The 25,357-nt window shown below is 34.9% G+C and overlaps 1 protein-coding gene across 18 annotated transcripts in view; it reads left to right on the top strand.

Annotated features, from left to right (window-relative positions):
* FOXP2 (forkhead box P2) overlaps positions 1-25,357 on the top strand; it is a 432,109-nt gene that overhangs the window by 290,084 nt on the left and 116,668 nt on the right. For all 18 annotated transcript variants that reach the window (XR_005266609.2, XR_011807001.1, XM_072033571.1 and 15 more), the window contains one exon: positions 13,211-13,300. Coding sequence is in view for 15 of the 18 variants with exons in the window: in XM_072033571.1 (XP_071889672.1) it covers positions 13,211-13,300 (90 nt within the window). In the remaining 3 variants the exon portion in view is untranslated. The remainder of the gene's footprint in view (positions 1-13,210; positions 13,301-25,357) is intronic.

The raw sequence follows: 25,357 nt of genomic DNA, 5'->3' as shown, positions 1-25,357 counted from the left end.
GATTTCTCACACCTTTATAGTACCCCTATGGTTTTACTGAATCCAAAACATCAGCCTGATTATTATTTGGGCTATTTTCAGTTATTAACTGTAAAAACACTGCAAACAAACAAACGAACAAACAAGAAAACTGCATGAGAAATTTGCTGCATGTATACATATGGGCTTTGAATTAAGATTAGATACGGGCTTAGATGAAGAAGGAGATGAGGCTTTTTATTGCTTTCTTCCTGCAATGATCAGTGCTCATGCTGTGAGGGCAGGTGAAGAGCTGGCTCCTCCCGTGCTGGACTCTGCTCTCCTGTGCAGGTGACACAGTTGTGGAGTGCAGGTTACCTGGGCAGAGCAAGGTAAAATAATTTCCAAAATATATTATATAGGACTGCGAGGGGGGGGCATACTTACTTATTTCTGATGAATAAGTATGTGTGCTATGAGGGAAGTAAACCCCTCATCCATTCTTTGTTTCTTAGATGTCTTGGAGGCAGTGAGGCCGAAGGTGTTTGAAGGAAGGAAGGGCAATGGTGATGGTTTGATTCCACATGTGAAGGAATCTCTGGAAGAAATTCAGAATGTTTTAGACAAGTCACTAAGAGGCAAGTAGAGGAATTGTTACAGATTGATGAGGTTTAAAATGTTAAAAGAAGAAGCAAGCAGATAGAAGAAGAAGAAGATACTATAAAAAGGAATATCTGGCAAATACTTCAAGGATATTAAATCTGAACTAGGTGCAATGTGTATTGAGGCATGTCTTTAAAAGAGAAGGCTAGTAACTGATTTCACTGTAAGAAGCTGATGACAAGACATGACAGAGGACTGGTAAAATAAAGTCTGAAATTCAGGTTTTCATTCTGTATAAAGTAAGAGTAATTAGAAGGAAGGATAAATGTTTCTGTCTTAACTTCATTTCCAGCATATTTTGATCATGTGCCTAGGTTGATGATTTTAATTTTTTTTTACTTATTTATTTTTAATGTGCATGCACAGATAGTGATTATGCAATATATGGTACATGATTCAGATGAAGTTTTTACAATCTGATGGCATAAGAAACTTTATCTTATGTGAAGTATTACATATGTTTGGCACCAAGGCAGCTGGGTGTGTCTGCTTTTTACAAATGCATCTAAAGACGATAATGCCCCTGAGCATATTTATTATTATAATTCCTTGATTAGCTTGCCATTTATGAAGATTACTGTGGGTGCTAAGACACAATAATAAGGATAATTTTTCCCTGGACAAGCTTGATGAACATCTACTTTTAATTCAAATGCCTAACCTGTTGTAACGCTCATGTATACTCCTTGGGAATTCCTCATACAACTGCAATCATTTCTCCAGCACCTAAATGCCCTGGGAATTGCAAAATGTCTTTCTGTTCCTTTTCTGCAAAACATTTTTACTAGCTTCAGGTCTTTTCTTTTTTATCCCTGCAAGTTTCTAATCATAAAGAATATACTCCCTACCAGATCTCCTCACAAGGGCTGAAACTAGGATGAGGAGCCTGAGGACATTTGCCTGTCTGTCTTCACTTGCATTTTAGCTTAAAATTAAAGCTCTTTGTCATTTCACTCTATTATAATTTTCATTCTTAAAAGTCCCCAAAGTGGGGAATACTTTCTCAGCTCTGTCTATACAGTCTTTAAGGACTGCCCTTTCAGAGCAAACTCTTTAGTCAGGTGTAGTGAGAACCCAAGGAATAGGGTTCGTTCTGCTGCACTGCCTTCTTTGGAGATAGAGAGCCCTGCATGTTGGATCATGCCTGCTAGGTCCCCATGAAATCACATGAACCAGAAAACTTACAAGGTAGATAAGCAATTCAAGAAGAAGGCAACTGGAATAATTCAGGCAGTGCAGATAGCGATCACAAGTGCTCTTTCAGCTAACCACTGCTGCTTTTGCTACTTTTGTTGGTGGTGGTGCTTTTCTTTTTTCTTTTCTTTTCTTTTCTTTTCTTTTCTTTTCTTTTCTTTTCTTTTCTTTTCTTTTCTTTTCTTTTCTTTTCTTTTCTTTTCTTTTCTTTTCTTTTCTTTTCTTTTCTTTTCTTTTCTTTTCTTTTCTTTTCTTTTCTTTTCTTTTCTTTTCTTTTCTTTTCTTTTCTTTTCTTTTTTCTTTTCTTTTCTTTTCTTTTCTTTTCTTTTCTTTTCTTTTCTTTTCTTTTCTTTTCTTTTCTTTTCTTTTTTCTTCTTTTCTTCTTTTCTTTTCTTTTCTTTTCTTTTCTTTTCTTTTCTTTTCTTTTCTTTTCTTTTCTTTTCTTTTCTTTTCTTTTCTTTTCTTTTCTTTTCTTTTCTTTTCTTTTCTTTTCTTTTCTTTTCTTTTCTTTTCTTTTTTCTTCTTTTCTTCTTTTCTTTTCTTTTCTTTTCTTTTCTTTTCTTTTCTTTTCTTTTCTTTTCTTTTCTTTTCTTTTCTTTTCTTTTCTTTTCTTTTCTTTTCTTTTCTTTTCTTTTCTTTTCTTTTCTTTTCTTTTCTTTTCTTTTCTTTTCTTTTCTTTTCTTTTCTTTTCTTTTCTTTTCTTTTCTTTTCTTTTTCCTTTCCTTTCCTTTCCTTTCCTTTCCTTTCCTTTCCTTTCCTTTCCTTTCCTTTCCTTTCCTTTCCTTTCCTTTCCTTTCCTTTCCTTTCCTTTCCTTTCCTTTCCTTTCCTTTCCTTCCCTTCCCTTCCCTTCCCTTCCCTTCCCTTCCCTTCCCTTCCCTTCCCTTCCCTTCCCTTCCCTTCCCTTCCCTTCCCTTCCCTTCCCTTCCCTTCCCTTCCCTTCCCTTCCCTTCCCTTCCCTTCCCTTCCCTTCCCTTCCCTTCCCTCAGACGATAAGCATTTCCTTCAAAAAAAAAAAAAAAGGTATTTAGTTGTTGGATATGTATGTGAATACATTTAGTACTTTGCACAAACAAACAGATATATACATTGATTTGTGATCATGGCACAAACATTCTTCTAGAGCCTTACAGTCCACACTTAGAAAAAGATTTTAATGCTGCGGAATTTTTCCAAGGGGGTTAGATTAAATCTTATGCCTCTTGTTATCAAGTCACTCATAAATATTACTGAATGCTACCATTCATAAGTCTAGTGTGTAGGTAATGGGCAGTTTATTTGCATAGCATATTCTTGGTTTCATATCAGTGTTTTTATTGTGGTTTTTGGTTAGTTGGTTGGTTTTTGGTTAAATCCAAATAGGATTATGCTTCTCCCTCCAAAAGAAGGATTAGCAAAACCCCTGAAAAATTATGAATAAAATTGCTATTATTGTATCTCCTTTTTTACACTCATATTTACTGCTTCTTCCCCTAATTATTCTTGCACTATGTGTGTACCTGGAACTCTTCATGTCAACCAAAATTCTAAAAAATTCAGAAAAATATCCATAAGAAATAAAGAAAGGTCTCAGTAGGATTTAAGTTGATTTAGCTTTAGCGGTAAAGACTGCATTTTTAAAGTGGCTTAGACTATGTAGTGATCTTTGATCAAATTATTTCATAAAACAGGATTGAAATCAGGTTATTAAAGATCCTTTGTATGTTTTGTTATTGTAGCTTTAGGTTTAACCTCACAATGATTACTGATTCAGGTACTTTCTTTGCATGGAACCATACAACTTCCCTTGATCAAACAGTGATCAAATTCCAGTTCTTTCCTTGTTTTTCCTTCCTCTTCATGGCTCTCCATTTCAGCCAGGCATCTATTGATTTCAGGAAGAATTGTAATATTGGGAAAATCCTGTTTTCTACTACTGTCATGGCGATACTTGATGGTGAGAAGATAAGATTCCTGTCCAGAGGGATCCAATTGCAATTAAGCAAGTGTTTACTTCTAACCCATCTCCCATTCTATATAAACTACTCTGTTCAGTTCAAAATTTCAAGCTTAGTCTCATAAACACAGACATGGCCACTTATGATCGGAAAATTCCAAAGTGTGTGTAGGCGCAGCTCGTGCTGATGCTCTGCTGTTAACTTATCATAGAAACAAACCATGCTGAAGCTTCGTAATACTCAGTTTATGAGAACATGGTGTTATTTGAAATGTAGCAAGGTGTTAGACATCACAGTAATCTGAACTTGGCGTGCTTTCATGGGAGTCAAATGAACCACACAATCAAATAAAATAGGGATGGAAGATGCTTGTAAAGATCTCTGTCCCAGAGCAGAATCACTACTCTCCTGAAGATGTTTCTTAAACAGGTCCAACAACAAAGATTTTGCAGTCTATGCAGAATTTATTGTACTTCAGTATCCTCAGAATTAGAAAATTTCTTCTTAAATTTAATTAAATCTTCCTGAATTCAATTTAAGGTCACTGTTACTTTTCCTACCCATATTGCACAATTAATTATTTTTGCACAGAAACTTGTTGAGGACTGGTTCTGCTTTTTTTTTTTTCTCTCTCTCTTTTTTTTTCTTTCTCTTTTTATCTTAAGGTTTTGCTATTCTATGGATTGGACTTTGTCACCACAAGTTCATTCTTAATGCTCTTCTCAGGTCACTGGTCAGATGATGGTCCACCTTGATGAAGCACTATGCCCCAAACTGGTTACAATTCTCCAGGTGGCTCTTTAGAAAGTTGAATAAAATGAAAAAAATTACAATGCCTGTTTTATGTATGACACTTCCATGTATGTGTCCCACTATAATGTTGCAATATGACAATACTGACTTTAATATGTTTTCATCATAGACATATATTTACATCTGAGATTTCTTTAAATTATATCCTTGTAAAAACTTAACTTCAACAGTTAAATCTATTAAAATAATTTAAAAGAAGCTTTATATTTATGTGAAAATGTGAGTCAACTTTGTTTTTCTCCACTAATTGTCATTGGATTTTCAATAATGGCTGTTGTGCCTTCCTCCCATACAACACAAACCTGATATGACAATCCCAACAATATTTCCTTTTGTAGTTGTGACCTCACTCATGTCTCTGGCTATGGATTTGTAAGCGCAATGTAAAATCAAATCAGGTATTGTTCAAATAATTGAATCCCTTTAAATCAGTGACTCTTAAACAGTTATGTAATTCTTCATGTTTTGATTGGCTGAAAGATTTTGATTCATATAATTACTGTAATTTTAATTATTTTGGTACTGTGTAGATCCATGTTGTTTGATGGATAGCTGTGGTTTATAGCTCATAGGGCATGAGAATGAGGAGTCAGGGCTTGCAATGCTTAGTGTTGAAACTCCACTACAAGATAGTGTGGAATGTTTATTTAATTGAAAATAAGTTGTAAAAATAGAGGTATTTATTTCTGCCTTTTAAAAGACTAAGTATATTCTAGTATAAATACTGTTTTGGCATTTTGTTCTTCACGCTTTATTCTACCTCTCTGTATTACTTAAAACTAATCAGTCCTCACATCTGTCCTTTCAAATTTCACATTCTGGTCTAGGAATCTTGCTCTAGGCCAGAACAAAATGTTTGAGTACTTGTGTCCCTTTGTTTTATATCTGCCTCAGCTTTTGCTTTAGTTTATATCTTGATTATGATTTTTGAGCTTAAGGATCTTCATGATGATTGCATTGTCTTTAATTTCCAGATTTCTCTTTCAGATTTCTATCAGTTAAAAGTGCTACCTTCTAAAAGCCTAATGTTACAATGCTTCCCTTGGTATTATGTTTCTTTCTCCTCCCATATTTGCTCTGCATTTTGATTTTAGTACAAATGAGACCACTCTTACATAACTTGCATAAGTTCCTTTCCTATTTATAAGTTATCCAACTGTCTTCGTTCTTCTGCCTAAGTCAGCACCACTTCATTTCAAACTGCTTTATTTAAAAGTGGTCTTCACAGCCAGTAAGTTAACATCTCCAACTGACAGATCTAAAAGAAGGTCTTTTTCTTACCAACTCTTTACAAGTCAAGGATTCATATACCTTTGTAAAATGTATGTTGTAAAATGAGTACTTCCATACAATACTGGGTGAATTTTGCATAGTACATATACAATATCAGGTACGAAAGAATTATCATTCTAAGGATTTTTTTTTTCTTTCCTGAATTCACACATGGAATAGCAATCACTCTTCTTTGACCATCACACTTGAACGGCCTTTACATATGTGCAAGCTGATTTTCATGCAAAATAGTTCATACAAGTTTTCATGTGAAAAACTGCTACATGCAGCCATTGCTGCATGCGTTCATGTAGAGCTAAGAGATTGACTCTTCCATATTTGTGTTTCATGTCTCACCTTTCTAAAAGTCAGGCCAAATGGAAGAAAATAGTAGTGGCAGGAAATCTGTGAACTTGTGGTGTTGGTGTTTGATGAGTACACTGGTTTTGCTTTTCATATAGTTAAATATAGTGGGAATAAAGTAGAGCTAGACTGCCTGCTGCTGTCTTTACCAAAGGAAAGATAAATTCAGGCATGTGGGATGAAAGAAAGAAAGAAAATTGTCAGGGTAGAGCACAACTGTAGTGCTGTGGGCCCGCATCTCTCCTAACCCTTGACATTTGCATTCTTCAGGTGGTGTGAGCTTTGGAGATGGCATTTGGGTTTGATGTCATGGAACATGTTATCCATGGTGTGCCATGTAACCCTAATGACCAATGTAGATTGATGTCTATGGGGAAAAGCTCTCCTAATGACACCAGGAGTAGAAATAAGCTCCTGTTACGGGTGTTTTTTTCCTAGCTCTCAGTCAGCCAAATGATGGGCAGAAAAAATGAAAGAGTTGTTTTTGAAACAGTATTTAGTATCCATTAAATCGGTTTATATAAAGGGGAGCTAAATTTGGCTTTATAAAATGAAATATGTTAGCTACTAAGTTATTAGTGCCCTGTATTTATTTAGCATCCTTTACATGCAGAAAAAGTAAGACACTAAACAACAACAACAACAAACAATAATAATAAAAAAATGCCAAAACAATTAGAGTGAAAAAAATCTGGTAATTAACTATTATTTTTCACAAAACTAGTCTAATTACGAATCAGTCATGGTAAAATGAAAGGTCAATAACTACAGATGCATAATTTCTCTCTGATAGATTGCTGTTTGAAAATAGGTTTATGACAATTATGTGATTAATTTCCTTTTATTAAACAGCATTATGAGACTTCATGTTGCATTCATCAGTTTATTACTGTTACTTTTTCTCTTCAGTTGCAAATTAATCCTGGATAACATCAGGGCAGAACAGGAGCTCAGGTAGATTGGAGATATCTTCTTCAATTGTTGTTTGTATTGCAGGGAAGACCACAGATCTGAATCAAAATCAGAGCCTCAGAATGCTGAAACTGACAGTAACATCCTTAGCAAAAAAAAAATAAAATAAAAAAATAAAATACAATAGTAAAATAAATAAAATATTTTACTCCAAGGAAATGAGGGCCAGATCCAGTAAATTTTTGTTAAAACATTCCTAAGATGAGGTACATGGGGAATATAAATTAGAAAACTACATAAGTTAGAAAGTAGTGATCCAGGACAGCTCTCCTCACTTGCCACCTAACCCTTGACGTGCTCTGCCATTTTATCTTGAAGTTCTCCAGGCACAAAGAGCGGCCCTGGACAAACAGCATTTTGCCAGCTGAGTAGCTTGGGATCTCTCTCATGCCTGAGTTTTTCGGGATCTTTTCCACAAATTTCTGTAGCATCAATACAATAGATGTTTTCAGCCACGTTCAGTGTTCACTTAATCATGCCCCATAGGCATGGGCTCAGTCCAGCATTCAGTGGCCACCACCACCTTCTCGAAACACAATTGTAGAAGATCATTTGCTATATTCTGTCCTTCTGTCTTGCGGCCTGGTGGTAGGAATGAATGCCCAGGATGGTAACAATCCAATCCATTTTCCTCTTCTTCTTGAAACTAATTCAGTTTCAAAAATGTTAGTCTCTTGCAGGTTTGTGTTCAACTGCTAGGCATGGCTGGAACACTCTGCAGTTCAGCTGTTGAAATCGAGCCCATTTCACATCCTGGCTGTCTATGGCTTCTAACTGAGATGCAGAAGACTGACAAATCTTTTTTGTTGGATTATTTGCATGTTTTTATGTTGGGTTAATTGAGTGAAATCCTTCTGGATTCTTAGTAACCATCTAGATTTCGTAGATAACATATTCCTTGAGGTGGGTGCTGCCAGTCTTTAGCTATCTGGTACCTCGTTTGTACTTCTGTAAAGCAACAATGTAATAATTGTTCAGTCTACTAATCCTAGATGAAATCAGGCCAGTTAAGTGGCTTGGATTTTAGTTGTGTACAAGTTAAGGGTTTGACTTCATGATGGGCTGTCAAATGTGGCACATTTGTCCTCTGCTGGCAGGCATACAGGTTTTATCTTCCTCATGTGATTTAGAGAAAAAGATTTTATCTTCTTTATGTACTGAAGTGTTGTTCAGTAAGGTAAATAAGGATGTCTCAGGGTGCATGGGAGTTGGCTTTTCCTGTCAAGTGTCCTGGAGGGACTGCAGTTGGAAGTGGATCATCTTAAAGATTCTTTGAATAGTGTTAAATGGAAGTGGATCATCTTAAAGATTCTTTGAATAGTGTTAAATGCCTTGCTACTCCATTTGGAAAGATTATAAGCTGCCATGCTGACTGACTGTGATAGCCATTAGAGAACTTTCTGGGAAAATACAGTCAGTGTTTAAAAGACAAAGGTTTAGCAGTAGCATTTGAAGGCTATTAGGGAGCCTTGAGCAGTGTTATCTTTCTGTCACAGTCTTTCACGGATCTCATTCAAATGTAGGTAATTCTTGGTTTCTTGGTTTGAGCCAGCTGGAGGATGGACACACAGCAGGGCATGAGGGAGCAGAGGTTCTACTGAATTGATTTTTATAATAAATGTAGCTGTGTAATCATTCAGTTAACTTGTTATTCAACCAGTTCAGTCTTTGGCCTTAAATCCAGCTTAGCATGTTGATATGTTTCGGTTGCATAGTGCTACCAGCAAAGATGACTCTTGTTTGACATATGCAGCCATTTGGAAACTTATTTTATGTTCAGAAACTTATTTTGTGTTCAGCAGGAATGTTAGAGTATGCAACCATTGGAAAAAATAAAATAAGGATTTGGAGTTAGAAAAAGGACAGAATCTGGTTGTCTTCTGGCAAGTTTTTTGGTTCTGGTTATCTGCAAAGCATACACCTCTTGTCAGTATAAATAGGGAGTGCCTGTATAAACATTCTTGTTTCGCCTGTTCCACATAATAGTTTCTTGTATCATATTTCTTTTGACCTCGCTATCTGAAACCAATTACAGGAGATCCATTTGGGCTGCATCTATTTTCATAAGAAGCCCAGGCAGCAGTGTTTTTCTCAGAGATGAATATCAACATCAAATATGCTTCTGAGTGCTTTGTTATTTATGTTTCAGAGAGATTTTGTAGCCTTCAGCTCTCAAGAATGTGTCACGCTGTGCTGTTTATACATTGACGATATTAATGGGCGTAGATGTCATTTTTCATTTTAGCGTCTCAAATGCAACAGGCTGATAGGTTAAACATTCCTATTTTTAAAGGAAAGATATGAGTGACATCTGTTTCCTAAAAATACACATATATTTACTTTTTTAAAAAACAAAGTAATCAGTTTACCTTCTTTTAGTGGCAACTTTCACTTTATTAAAATGATAAAACTTTTTACAATTACTCTAAGGCATGCTTAAATCAAATACAAAGGTTTGGAATACAAAATAAAAGCAAGTTGTGTCTCCTAGAATTATCTCCAACAAATTGCAAAATCTACTGCAATTTATCAACTTTACTAGGGTGAGTTATATGCAATTAATTTCATTTTTGTTCTGCTTACATTTTAGCAATGCCAAAGCTGCACAGTAAATACTAAGAAGTAGTGTTCCCAATAAATATTTTACTAGAAGACACAGGGAGTTCTGGAAACCATATGCCCAAATTTCCTGCTTATACAGTCGCTACTTAAAGCATTATAATGATTTTCATTTGCATTATTAAAATCATTTCTGATCCTCAGTTCTTTTTATTGTTTGTTTTTTTTTTTTTTTTTGTCTGCATTGACTTTTTTTTGTGTATAGTTTTACTAATTTAGATAACTTAATTAAGGAAAAGTGCCTACTAAATTTGAAACAAATGTTATTGGAAACTGGATATGATTTTGACTGTCTTACAAAGCGTTCTTGCTGCTGTTAATTTGAGGTAGGACACAACATGATTTTGATCTGCTAGATTTATAAACATCTGTTCGTTTGTCTTCACTGAACTGTTTTTAGACCATGGGTTATTATCAAATTAGTTCATTAGATTTTTTTTTAATTTTATTTATAAATGATATGTGGGATTGGTGCTTACTTGAGGTGTACATGTTAAACTATTAATTTCTAAAGACACTTTCAAGCTGTCAATTTGTTTTGCAAAGATTTAATAGCAAATGAATTGGTAGAACTGAATGTTTTATAGTCTTATAATCCTCACTTATGAATAATGTCAGTAATAATTCTTTGAAATTAACAATGTGTTTCTGGGAGGTTGTTTACTGAGCAGCAAAATCTAAAGCTAAGCAGCACACTGGGAGGAAAACGTACCATATGACAACTGCTATAAGAACAAAGGCTGACAGTGATTTCTCCTTATGAGTTTTAAATCATCTCTGATCTCTTGAAATTGTTTTCTGTTCTTCTTCTATCTCCTGTGTTTACAGTAATCTAAACTGCCACAATAAGATCACTGAAGTATTCAGGTAGTCATCATTTGTAAGACATTCTGTATTAAAAGATGAGCCTTTACTCCTTTAAAAATATCTCAACCAGCATATATAAATCAAAATAGTTTAAGTAGAAGAGCCTTTTATGCAAACATATCCTGTTGTGCTGCCTTGCTTTTTCATAAAGTGGGACTCTTTGTAGTTAGTGGTAGGAATTCATACTTTCTTACACTGGTTCCATGGGAGTATGCTAGCCACAATTTGAAATTATACTGGCTAGCTTAACTCTAAGCCACATCATACTATAATCCTCTAATTTTCAAGTACTGTAAATGTGCAGCTTTACCGGATGCTTGCTTGCTTCTTTTTTGTATTGGTGTGAGATGACTTTGGTGCTAAAGAAGACTAGGACACTGAAACAACTTAGAGAGTGCTCTTTATTTTCAAGCATGCATCAGCATTAAATCATGGCAATTTCTTTTCCAGATAAGGTCCATGTAATGAATTTTCTGCTACTGTCATAAATAAAAAGTAGTTATTTTTATGGTTTTTCCCATCATCTAACTCCAGGTCTTTTCACTGGTTCTGTTAGCAATATTCTCCTGATCAGTGAGTATAGCTTCCCTATACAGTCTCCTATTAATTCAGGAGTGCAATAGTTTTCTCTCTTTCATTCAAGTTTGCCTTTCAGAGAGTTCTAAAGATTGGGAAGGATTATAAATTTGCTGTAGATCTTCTGTTCTTGCATTTAATTCATGCTTTGTGTTTAAACCACTGCAAGATGTTGTGACCATATCCTGGTGCCGCTGAAATCAACAGATACTTATCTCTGGTCTCAGACAGAGCAGGATTGTCCTTTAGGATCTGCTCAAGAACTGTGAGTGCAGAAAAGATTACGCTGTTCACATAGGGAACCAGGCATCCAGTGATTCCTTGGTAACAAAATATTTCAAGTGCACTTTGAAATATGTTAACTTTTATTTATTTTTGGAAGGGAGAAGCTAGTTGTGTGCGTCTCGTTGCTTAGGTTCAGAGGAATGTATAGTCTTTGTAAAGCTGACCTGTAATTACTTGAGAATTTGATGAAACAATAAGAGGATTGTTGTGGGAATGTCTCCAAATGTTAAAAGTATGCTCTGCAAACTTTGTACCAGAGCCTTCTATGGGGAGACGAATCAATGTTGTTAGGAGATGGTGCTAGTGCATTCAGTTTGTTTACTTTGGTTTTCTGTGTCTGCCTGCCTTCTCAGAAAACTTGCTTGGAGCCAGACTGTAGCAGCCCTCTCTCTGTCTTTTCATAATTGATCAGGGGATGACTGCCTTCCCTGAGGGTTAAGACGTGGCAACTTTTTCTGTTTGCTCAGCATCTCAATGCAGTAGTTCAAACATTGTTCACACCAGCTGGCAGTGTAATGCCATATGCACATCTTGTCAAAGCAACTGTTGTCATGGATACTAGAAACTATCTTAAAAACCAGCTCATTTGAGTCTAATCAAAATTGCACCTTTCTTTATCAGTTGGGAATCTTTATTATTTTAGGGAGTGTTGATCAAATTGCATTTATTGCAGTGCATTATGTACAGTGTGTTTTAATAACATAGATAAATAGGGTGATGCATTTTAAAGCTGTAACTTCTATTTACTGAACTGATTTTTAAGGGGAAAATACAGCTTTCCAGATAGTTTCAGTGCAAATGTTTGGAATCTTTTTTTTTTTTTTTCCTATTTCTTAACAAATACTGCTTTATAATACTTGGCATTTTAAAAATAATTTTATAGGGAAAAATAATGTAGATTAGCCTTCCTTAGTTAAATGATGTGTTTGTTTACATTTCATATGTTTAACTGTATTTTGCTGAGTTGGAATGAAAACATAAAATAAATGAAAACACTTTATATTTTGATTGGGATGCTGTCATCCCGGAGCCTGATCTGATTGGTTGGGGAGTAATTTCTTTGTTCTCTGATTTTCCTAAGAATGCAAATGAAAACCACTCATTTTTATTTGGCATTAAAACTGCACTTTATTTTGTCAAAGGAGAGGTTTCTCCTTGAATTGTAAGTACAAAAAGTGTTTTTAATCTTCAATGAATATCCTTATTAATTCATTTTCAAGATAATCTGATGTTGATTTGTCAAATTTAATTACAGCTTCCGGTAACACTTGAAGTCTACTTGCTTTTGCTTCAAAATTGTAATATGAAAATGCAAATTGAATGATAATTTACATGGGAGTGGGCATTTTAGTTGAACACTCAAAGACAAGTTCCTTGTGGAAATGAGGCTATTGATGCAGTTTATGATTTTTCCTCTTCAAGCACTTTAAACAAATTAACTTTATTTCCTGCAGGATTTCATGTACGTCCATAAATTCTAGTGAAGTCCTATATGTGTACTTTCAGAGGATCTTTTTTATGTTTCAAGTAAAACATATCCAGACTGAAGCCTGAAATCTAGCAAATAGAAATCAGAAGTTGCATTTGTTTGATGGGACTTTTACGTAACATTGAGTAACTTATCTTTTTCTAAGAAAAGGTGGAATTTATTTACTTTTTTTTGTTCTTTTTCTTTTCACTTTTGAACTTTTAGGCACTCCAGGCAGCAAGACAGCTCCTTTTACAGCAACAGACAAGTGGACTGAAGTCACCTAAGGGCACTGATAAACAGAGACCACTGCAGGTTGGTAAAGGATCCTTGCCTTTGGGGCCTCACTTGGAGGGGAGATTTGCTGGGCTTGCTCACACATGTGGTGTGCGTGTCTCTGCCTGTGCATTGATGCTGTGTTTGTGCATATTCACGTAAAGCAGATTGTAGATTTGTGTGCTGGTGACTTCCAATTCACAGACAAAATTCGTTACAAACGCCTTTTGTGCTTATAGACACTGGAAAGTTCTGTTACAATAAACATGCACATGGACTGAGTTCAATAGCTATGGTATTAATTAATTATTTGTAGATATGTTTCATGATTGGCATGACATTTTTATACTTATGTGGATTAAATTGCAAAACATATCATAAGGATTTGCACTTGGATGCTGTTGGGTTTCAGAAAGTATCAGGGAGAATAAGAGTTCTGTTCAATAATAATTTTAAATGCAATTTGGTAAAACTACATGTACTGTTCATAGACAATGAGCATATTATTCTTTAAAATTTTCTTTTTTTTTTCTTTCTTTTTGAGGTTTCAGTTCAATTGTTGCTAATTTAGCATTCCATCTAAAATTGCATTCTGCTGGCAAAACTGTTTCTCTCATTGTACAGAGACCAAATAGGAGTGTTTAACTGCTGAATTACAGTCTATTGCAGACAAAAGATGCACATAAGAGATAATTTTATTGTGTTCAGGAAATAAAAATGCGTAATTCCTACCATTCTCTTCCTCTTCCTTTTCTGGATGAGCCATTATCCTATGGGGATATTGCCTGTTTTCTGGTGGAATAACATATTTTTATCTAATTCTTGGTTTTAATAGAGAATAATGGAGGGAGACTTCCAGATACTAGATCGCTTTTCCAATTTTGTGTATAATTCACAGTCTTCTTTTTTGTGTGTGAAATTTCATAAAGTTAGGTGCAGCACACAGTTCTACATTACATACCATTTCTCTTGAAAGAGACTTTAAAAATTATATTTATTTGCTCAGAACCTAACAAAAACCTAGGGAGGAAAATGGAGGGGAAAAAAAAGAAACAAAGAAAACATTTAAAGTTGGCATCCTGTTATGCTGAACTTCTAGTCCAGTCTGGAGACATAGGGTCCAAGGCCCATCTTAACTTCCTACTCTTCACCTTTGACTTTGCTTTGGCAATATCTTCTAGGCTGAAGACACACAAGAAAAGTAGTCATAAATGCAGCAGCTTAAGATCTATGTAGTTTTTTTAAATTTTCAGGAAGGCAATTTGTGACCTTGAAATTTTGAATCACAAGGATAATTGGTTTAATGAATAAGATGATTGTAGTTCATTCTGCCAGTTCCTTATTCTGAAAGGCAAGGTCAGCCATAGTAGGAGTGGACAAAGTCCTTCTAGCCTGAGGTCTCTAAACTAGCCAACACTAGATGCTAAGAGAAGCATATGAAACAGGCAAAAATGTTACTGTTTTCCCAGTATATTTTTTCCCAGTGATATGAGCTTACTCTATTCCTCCAACTTGTAAACTGTTCAGGAGCTCCCACCTTCTCTGTTCAAATTCTTCATCCATTCATAAATCTTCTTTTAAAGGCTGAAGAGATTTGGGAGTGCGCTACTTGTGGTAGACATCGATGAAAGGAGAAAAAAACATCTCTGGATACAATGACAGTCACACAGACAGCTCAGATGAGATGGGCAGTCTTGTGTTTTCCTACTTCTAAAGGACTAGAACTAGCTTGATGCCTTATAAATGTCATGGGCTGGTGTATTGAAGAGGTGGCCTGTATTATGTCTTTGCCAGGAAGAGTCAGTGCCTCATGAGTCATATTTGTGAAGCTGGAAGAAGCAAATCAAATAGTTTGCTTTTCAGAATTGTTACATGCTCCCTAAAGCCAAGATTATTGTTCATGTTTCTAACTTTTCCTCCAATGATCAGTATGTGCACAGTGCCTCTCATTAGCCTTGGACACTTCATTTGATTCATTTTTAAAAGAGAGGAAAATGGAATATGCTTCCAGACTTTGGTTTATGTATCAAATACCATGTAAATTCAGGTATGAGTGCAAACTCCATTTAAATTTTCTTCTGTAGTGAAAAGGGTGCATAAAGGTTTGGGAAATGAGTCCTTGGAGCTTTTCTATTTCTGTCTTTTACTGTTACTACAGAGATTTTCATTGTTCATTATGTAGTGGAAATTCACATTTTGAGCATTGTGATGCCTGTTTGACCAAATACTGTAATATGGGTCATAAACTTGTACATTATTATTATTTTATTATGCCAAATATAATGGTAACTTTGGCCAAAATCTCCTAGCAGTAGGAATTGCTAAATGTGTATAAGCAATTTGAGATTTATAAGACAAAAATACTTGTGCTTGTGTTTGTGTTCAAGGAAACAGACTTCTCCCAATATTTTAACGTACTTTAATATTAGTGTATTTCTAATTTCCGCTAATTTAAGACCAATTTACTAATCTGGCAACTGGAGATACGGTAGAACTGTATTACAAATCTATTAAAAACCTTATAAAACTTTTAAAACTAGCTCATACATCTGCAGGCAAATGTGGGTGTTAGGTAATCCTTGCCATTGCAGCTCTCATGTGCTCCATATTTTGACATAAACTATGCTATTGTTTCACATGCCAAAATAATGAAAAATTGTATTAATTTTAGTGGCCATCTTGTTGCATTTGATAGATATGTTGGTGAAAGTAGAATATGGTCTATTTACACATGTTCTCTCTGTTAATTCTGTAATGCATCAAGTATTTTAGTGACCTACAGCACCTACTAGTTAATCAGCAAGTAGAAAGCTTATTGAAAAAACCTTCAAATATGTGTCCACAACTTTGCAAAAAAGGGTGTTGAGTAAGTGGCCAAGTTCTACTGTGCTTTACCACAAGGGATGGTTTTAGAGAACCTCTGGGATTTTTCTAGAAGAATTTGGGTGTTTTTTATATGCTTCTTGTGAAAAATCTTTCTAAATTTACTGCTTGCTTTATGGTCGATTGTAAAAGAGAAATGCTCCAGTTATTTGTTTTAGTTTTTAATACAAAAATTGTTCTTATCTATTAATTTTCCTATATTTTTCAGGGGGTAGAGGTTTATATTTAGATTGTGAGTTAACAGAATACCTGCAAAAATAATCATTTTAGATAGACGCTTATCTTGATCTACTATTACTTCTAATTTACATTTTTCTGGGTTTCAGACTGCAGATGGAATAACCATTAGCATGTCTTATGCAAAACAGGAGAAAAAAAATCCCATCTGACAAGCTTGAGTACCAATTGTAGTAGTGATTTTACTTTCATGTATAGATACCCGAATAAATGTATTTGAGACATGTTTATATATGCTGTTCCTTACACTGATGCACCAATTGTGCGGATCCAATCAGTACATACATTGGTTAATGACGTATTGCAGAGTAGCTAAGGAGGGTTTGGGATGGGAATTGATGATAGTGTTAATCTTAGTATGATGAGATAATAACATTTACTTTCTTACTCTGTATCCTAAAAAACATATTGCAGTAGTAAGCTTTCCATAGTGCAGGTTGTTGTTTCACAATATTTTTCTTTTCTGGAGAAAGTACAATAGTGGCATGTTGAAGCGAGCTGATTACTTGCATGGATTTCACTCCATTTTATCCATTTCCGTAGTAGATATACTAGGGAAAATATTACTTTGACTCTTAGAACCTGTAGCTCGTTTTCCTGTGGCAGGAAATAACTGTCCTTATGGCCACTGAAGAATCTACCTTGGGCTGTGACACTGCCAGCTTTGTTGTTCTTGTACTGACACCTGTGAGTTATGACAGTTCATGAGGTTCTTCAGCTGGCAGAGCACAAGCATAATTCAAAGTTGAATTTGCTACCACAGGTGTTTATGGTAGGCATTGGAATTATTTCTTTCCATGGTGGTGAGATTCATCTGACCACAGCATACGGCTGTAGGCTGCACAACATAGTGGTTTGGACAGCTAGTTGTAATTGTATTTGTTTTCTCAAAGAGCTATGAAAAGCCTAGCTATTTCTATTCCCTGTAATGCCCTGTAATGAAGTAGTTTATTTTCATAAAGTTAGACTTTGAACTTTATCTTGATAAGAATAAATAGATAATTATCTTTAATCCCATAAGTTAATGTATCTACAATAAACTAGTTAGGTATTTTTTCCTTCATGCCCAGAGATTTGTTGTTTCAACATTAGTTCTAATGGATTCTGTATTAGAATGGCATGTCAGGCAATCATGACTCCTGGAATCAAATGGTTAAGCTCCGTGTGTACCAAGCCTGTTGTATAAATATCATGCTGTATGGAGTGTTGAGTTGTTAAGGTAAGCTTTGTTTATTTAGCATGAGCACTTCACTGGAGTGTAATCATTTGATAAAATTTGGGGAAAGTAAGTATACATTTAAGTTTAATTGCTTAATGTTAACTGCACCAGTGCATAGTGTCAGAACCATGTTTTTTAGAAACAGGTATAGGCAAAATGGAAAAACTTAGATTTTCCTAGTAAGTAAAACAGTCTATACCCGAACAAAGTGATCTTTAGCTCAAATTTGACAGAAAATGTTCACCTGGACAAAAAAAATGGAAAAATGGTTTATAATAAAAATCAAATAATTATATGCAAAAACAACAACAACAACAGTATCTATAATATACGTTGTCTGAGATTTGAATAGGTTTTAGGTGGTCATGTGAAAGAGAAGGTAATAGTGGTGGTCATAGGGTGTATTTATATGGTGTAAACTGTGGAGAGCAAAAGGTTAAGGACTGGATTGGGTATTGTGGGTACACACTTTTTTTCAGCACTTGGAAAATTTATCATGAAAAGATATTCATAGTCTGTTTTAGTGAACATATCTGCATAGTCTCCTTGCTTCTGTGTTACTCTTTCCTAGTTTGGTCATCTCCCTTTAGATCTCTATTTGAATATGAATTTAAAATTCATTACACATAATAAATTTGCAAATATATCATTAATATTGTAATTTTTAGTTACTTTTTAAAACATACATAAGAAGCTGTTGAGATATAAGAGATCGGGAATGTGGGGAAAAAAGCAAAAAGCACTGATTTAAATGTTGTCCACTGACTTAGCACACATGGATTACAACTGAAGCATGCATGTGTAATATCATTAAAAAAAATCCCATTTTAAAAACAGCAAAAAAATATTTGTAGATGTAACTTAGATTGAATTTTCTTTACATTATGTTCAATGCAAATAGAAACAAATCCAGCTGGTCTAAAACTCTCTTTCTAAAAACTGTGTTATATATCTCTATTTATCTAATGCTTGCTGCTAAGCCTAGGAAGTAGGAGGATTTTATACATGCTAGAAAGCACTGATTTAGAAAGATGCAAATGCCTAATATATAGTGTAAGAGGAGAGTAGTGATAAACAGTCTTCTTCCCTCTCGAGTATTATTCTGGAGGAAATGTGTGGCCTACATATAAGCAAACATTGAGGCTTGGGGTAAATTAAATTTGGAAGATAGCTACTGGAAAGGCATAAGTCCCATTTTCCCTTGCAAGTCTGTTAGGAGGAATATGCAGTTATCCTCTAAGGTGCAGAAATTTGCATCAGTGATACCCACTGTAAGGACAAGGATAACCCCAAGAGATGGAGAGAAGGCAAGGAGTTATTTTTGGGTGAGGTATGGGGGGAGGGAAAGTAGAAATAGCTATGTTCAAACTTCTAGTGGTATAGAAGACAAGAGGTCCATTTAAGATAGAGGGACAAATACAGTAATAGTAATATTAAAAGGAAAATAAAAAAAAAAAAAGTTGGACAAAACTCATTGATTTACAATGGAAGTGTCTGTAGAATACACTTGCTGGGAGTACCTTATTTATTTGTAGTAAATAAAAATCCAATCCAAAGTCTTCTGTCCTGTCTTTGGTAATTATTATTACTGTATCTTGTTTTCCTGGTGACAACACATATTTTGCATCTTTTGCCACTTTGCTGTAATAAGTTTCAAGAATAGATTTACTTTAAGTCACTTTTTACTCTTGAAAACTTCCAGTATTAAAAAATAAACCTAAAAAGTGACACTTGTTGGTAACTTCAAGCATAGCTATCATGTTGTGAAAAAGAACCCAATATTTATGTAATTAATGTGTTCTACGTATTTATATCCAGTTTGACTTGTAATGATTTCATTTTTAATTTAAATATCTTTTTTTTGTTTTTCACCTTGAGATATTATTTTTTTCTTAATAGAGCAGATACTTGTAATTTTTAATGCAACAAAATATTACAGCTAGCCTTTATTATGAGCTTTGTAACGTGGAAAAATGTATACTTAGCACTATTCTAACGGAAGAGGTTGCACAATGGCTTAATTCGTATTTAACTGAAAAAAAAAAACAACACCTTTCTAGTGCAGAGATCACATCTTCATCATGAACATATTGTTGCAATATTGTAAAAATTTTGGGAGGCAGGAGAAAGAAGTATTATGCAAGTTGTGTTTACAGGCATTGAATATGCAGAATACTAATTAGGATTACTGTGTTATCGAGGATTTCAGAAGGCATGTTAATATTAAACATATGTCTTTGCAGCAATCTGATGTGTCACTCCATTACAGTCACCTACATCATTATCGTGGCTTTCCTTTCCACCTTTCTCTTGTGTTGATTTTGGTTACTCCTAGAGGACTGGGAGGAGAGGGGAGACGGGGTCACGCTGCACATACTCAGGTTCTTCAGAAAGGCAAAATTTTAGAGAGAGTTCCTAGGCCTTTCCCCTGCAGCTTTTACATAGCAGACCAGCAGACACATCTTTTCCTCTTGGTTCAGTCTGCAGTCCATCTCATACGTGGAAATAGTTCTGTGCATGGGATGGATGGGCTGTTTTTCATATGCTGAACTATAGGAGTCCAAGCCCTATAGAGAAGTGTCTTTGCCTTGCTGGAGCAGCTGGAGAGCCCTATCCCCTGCCAGGGTGCATGCACCATTGCTCCTTTCCATGCCTCTGCAGTAATGGGAGAAGGAAGTTTCCTTGAACCAATTCTCCTAGCCCTTGCAGCAGGTCGGATCAGCCTGATTATTAGGCTGATTATTAGGTCAGGCCAGCCCGGCTGGCTCATTGCCCATTGAACAGCTTGTGAAGAGCTCAGAGGGGATGTGTGAATGGTTCCCTTCACAGTGTGAGGCCTGCTCCCAGGCAGGTCCCTAATTATGCCACTTTAGGATCACACCACTGCAGCAAGACTCACTTGATACCCTTGAATTTAAAAAACAAAACAAAATGAAAAAAAAAAATAACAATAATAAAAAGTAACACATTTGTGTACCTTCATTTAGGAATTCCCAGTGCAGGAAAAACAACTGAACAAAATATTCTTTTAACACTCTAGCCAGGTGTTGATTTTTAAACTGTTTCTAGCCTCCTTTTTTTTTCCTTCTTCTTTTTTTTTTTTTCCCCCAGAAGGGTTTTTGTTTCAGCAGACAATTATGAAAGTCAAGACAATTTTCAAACAGAATTAAAATTCTGTGACTAAATAGTGAAAAATCTTCAGTCAGTGGCAGCAAATGCACCTTTCCACAGGAACAGCCTGTCTCCCTACATAGACATCCCATACATTCCTTGTGCTTACTTTTACTTCCTGAATTAAATACTTGTTTTGAAAGCCTGTAGTCATTAGACAACATTTGGTAGGATTTTTATTTTTTAGTTTATGTCTTAATTGTCCAATTGCTTTACCAAGCAGGGGGACTTTATTGCTGGTGTGGGGAGCAGGCTAAAGAGGAATATGAATATATGCCAAGATCAATACAAGTATTAATTTCTGTTTATCTTCATTTTGGCTGTATACTCGTAAAATGGAATTAAAATCTTAAAATTGTCCAGATGAACATTCATACACTGTAGTGCTGCAGAAAAAGCATGTGGGTGAACCTGAAGCAGCAATCACACAATGGAGCACATCAGCCCACCCTGTTGGGGAAGGGGATTGTCCAACAATTGCCACTTTGATGTGCTAGATGTTTTCATGCCTTCTTATGCTTCTAATATAATTTTCTTGAGGCAGACAGATGAGGGTGTTATGAAAGAGAATTAATGGTGAAAAATTTACTAAAGACTACTTCAGTGTTTTACTACTTGATTATGTGAAGCTTTGAAAAGCAATTGTACAGTAATAATATGTACAAAGAAAACTGTATGGTGTGCCAACAACATCAATATGCTTCAAGGATCTCACTGCAAACCTGAAGTATAAATGAAGAATGAGATTCTCCTCTAAGTGTTCATAGTAAATGTATTTATTCTGAAAATATGCCTTCAGTAGGATAGAAGAGGCAGCTTTACACAGTGTTGAGGAAAACCAATACAGCAACCCAACACACCAGAAAAAACATCAAAATTAACTCGACACTTGTGGAAAAAATCATTTTCAAATTGGGGCAGCTGTAATTTAACATGCAGATTTGGCCTATAAGTTTGATGCTTAGTAATAATAACATTACCTACTTAAAGAAATATATTTCCTAATATAAGATAGTGTGTGAACTCATGCACAAAGCAGTGTGGGTTTATGCTTTAAAAACAGTTCAGGATCCAATGGAAAGCCTGTTTGAGGGCATGTCTCTGAAACAGAAATAATAATGCAAATTCAGAGGTGATTGGTGATTGAGTTTTGTATATATATATTTTAAAATGTTATAATTAGAAAGTGTTGAATCCATATTCTGAGTGAGGAAGAAAAAAATGCAAATCTGCCGTAACAACTGGAAGCATGTGTTTCAGCCATGCAAAAGAAAATAGGAGGGTAGGGATCACAAGAGGGCTGGGCTTTGTGTGAGAAGTAGATATCTTTCAAGAACAGATTTTTAAAAGTAAATTCTAATAAATTTTAGAAAGTAAAGTGAAGTACAAGGTCATGTGCTCAAGAGCTTAGAATGAATTCTGCTTTAAACTTATGTTCATCCTTTAAAACGTGAAAGGAAGAGTCCTCTCATTTTGTTGTTTGCTACATTATTTTTGCTGCTGGTGGTATAACATAGATGAGAAAAACAAATGTGCAATCCTAAAGGAATCTAAAAAGGTGTTTCCAATCAAAATAAGAAAGTATTAATACCATTTTGAAAGGTATTTGTGAGACCTTATCTTGTATTGTGGAAGATATGCAAGCCATCTAATATCTGTTTCTTAATTTAGAAACGTGTTCCACATATGATCCGATGAAAGATTCAGGGTTCAAGTACTCTGAATTTCCATGAGGTAACAATCTCTCACAATTTTTACTGTGGATTATAGCTTAGCACATCTGCTATATACCTCCAGTTAGGCTGTGTAAATTCCATATAAATTCTTTATGATAAGAACTTATGGAAGAACTTAAAGCTCAAGAAGTTTTAATTCAGACTAAATGTATAGAATGGAAAATTGTGATTGCCCTGTCTGAATAAGCTTTTTTTTTTTTTTTTTTTTTTTTTTTTTTGTGAGACAAGAAGCAAACTTTGGTAAGGAAGAAGCATCTTTTATACTTCTTAATTACAGTTTTAAACATGAGAACAAAAGGTGACACTAAGCATGAGAAAACTATGGGAAAGAAAGTTTTTCACTATTTGGAGAAAAGAGTCTCTGAAACACTGCTCTGGTAGAAGTAATGGAAAGGAGCCATTGCCCCGCATGCACAGTACCTACCTTAAGGGTGAATCTTGGTCAGCTTAGAAAGGTATTTATAATACGAGATGAATTGTTATAATAAAAAAGTTGAAGACTCACAAAACCTCTTCTAGTCCTGTTTTATTTTTATTTTTATTATTTTTTTTAATAAGGCCTCATTGAAACCAACAGCAAAATTCTAGAGAACAGAATAATATCCTGATTTTTAATAAACAAATTACACCAAATCAACATGTTCATTTGAAAAATATTTTATTGCCTCTAAAAATTAAAACAAATACAGGAGATTCCTTAAAGGATGTAGCAGTTGATTATTTTTTCAAAAGCCAGCTTTATTTCCTATATATTTATGGCCTGTTTCATGAACAGAAAGCTCTGATGAGTAGATGGTAAATTTCATTTACTAAAATACAGATTACATACACAATATTTCATCTATTTAAATCCACTCTCAGTAAATGACCATTTGGGATACTTTAAATCTCACTTGTCAGATCACAACAAATAATGGTGATTTATATGAACCTATTCCAAATAGCTGTATCTCACATTATTTTATATAGTCTAGATTTTTTCAAGCTATTAGATACAAAAAATGCATTGACTTCATAAAGTAAATGAACTTCATTTCTTTCATTTACTCATTTCAATCATTTACTTCAGTAAGTAAAATGATACAAGAAATACCTAATAACTAATAAGCATGGGCAGTTTTAATTAGAAGGCATTCATTTTAAAATTAATGTGCTTTTCTCTATAATAAGTACACTGAAGAAAGTGGCACAATTTAAATATATATGTATTATTCCCCAAATACAAAATTTTCTAATGTTTTTGAGTATTTATAGTGTTGAGGTGATTGTCTCACAGTACCTGAGAATACAGTGGATTAGTCTGACAGCCTACTGATGAGATCATTATTATTGCAACCATTTTAGGGCCTGGCAAATAATATGATCCAACAAGTCTCAGAGCCAAGATTAAGAGAGGGGCATGTTGGGAAAGTCATAGTAATTTAGCATCTTGCAAAGTAGTTTAGTCTAGGAAATGTTTGTTTTGGGTGGGGAATACTTTTATAGAGTTCTCTGAGTGATTATTTAATCACTGTAATTTGGCTGGGTTGTTACAGTTTGTATTGTAACCATACCTCTGGAAACAAATAATTATGATTTTGTGTATGGTTCTTTCGAATATTTGTAGTTAATGAACATAAGTGATATTGTATCAGAGTTAATTCTTGTAATAAATAATGTCCTTAAATACATCCAGAGATAATATTGTATCAATAGCTGTTAAGACTGAAATTCCTATCTCACTTGGGGTTCAGTAAGATTGTTCAAGATAAATTAAAATGGCAAAATTTGCCAATTGTGTATAATGCTTGGACTATCAATATAAAATGGACTGTCACTGAAAAATACTTAGCATATTTTGTTGTGCACATTTGAAGATTTTTTTGACTCTAAGTGTAGTAAGAAGGAATTTACTGGAAGTATTTTTGAAATGATTGACTACAGTAATGGCACCATCTGTAAAATAAATTTTAGTGTAATGAAAACCCACAAAAAAAAGATTAGATTATACTTTTATTACATGCAGAATTGATTAGCTCCCCTTAAGTGAAAACTCAAAATCACAGAATGATTGTGGTTAGAAGGAATCTCTGCAGGCCATCTGGTCCAACCCCCTACTCAAGCAGCAACATCTATAACAGATTTCCCAGGAAAACTTTTGAAGATCTCCACATAGGGAGACTCCACAACCTCCATCACCCACATAGTGAAGGAGTGCTTCCTAATATTCAGATGAAACTTCTTATATGCCGGTTTGTGCCCCTTGCCTCTTGCCCTGTCACTGGACACAACTGGAAAGAGCCTAACTCCATCCTCTCTGCACCCTCTTTTCAAGTATTTATACAGAATGATAAGATCCCCCTGAACCTTCCATTCTTCAGGATGAACCAGCCTTTCCCAATCTCTCCCAGCTCTCTTGACCTCTCTTCATAGGAGAGGTGCTGCAGTCCCTTGATAATCTCATGGCCCTCTACCAGACTCTTTATAATATGCCTATGTCTCTGCTGTACTGAGGGGCCCAGAATTGACACAGTACTCACAGGTATTTTGAATGACTTTAGTGACAAGTCGCATTGAACCCTGTCTTGTATGTGAGTTAGGATCTGATGTATCAGAGAAGTTGATGCAACAAACTATTTACATAGAAATTTCTTGATTAAACGTCTGTGATTGTCTCAGTTTAGGAGTAACAGAATCCTATTTCAGTGAAGATTCCTTTTTATTCAAATCACTTCTTTTCCCAGTGAAACTGTCAACAGGAATTCTAAAAAGATTTTGAAAATGTTTCTTTTACCTGACAGATGTTTTCTATTTTCCTTTTTTTGTTTGTTTGGTTTGGTTTGGTTTGTTTGTTTGTTTTGTCCTTTAGAG

Source organism: Anas platyrhynchos, chromosome 1, assembly GCF_047663525.1.
Source record: "Anas platyrhynchos isolate ZD024472 breed Pekin duck chromosome 1, IASCAAS_PekinDuck_T2T, whole genome shotgun sequence".
Taxonomy (NCBI): domain Eukaryota; kingdom Metazoa; phylum Chordata; class Aves; order Anseriformes; family Anatidae; genus Anas; species Anas platyrhynchos.
Note: the sequence above shows the minus strand (reverse complement) of the source record. Positions and strands in the feature narration are given on the sequence as shown.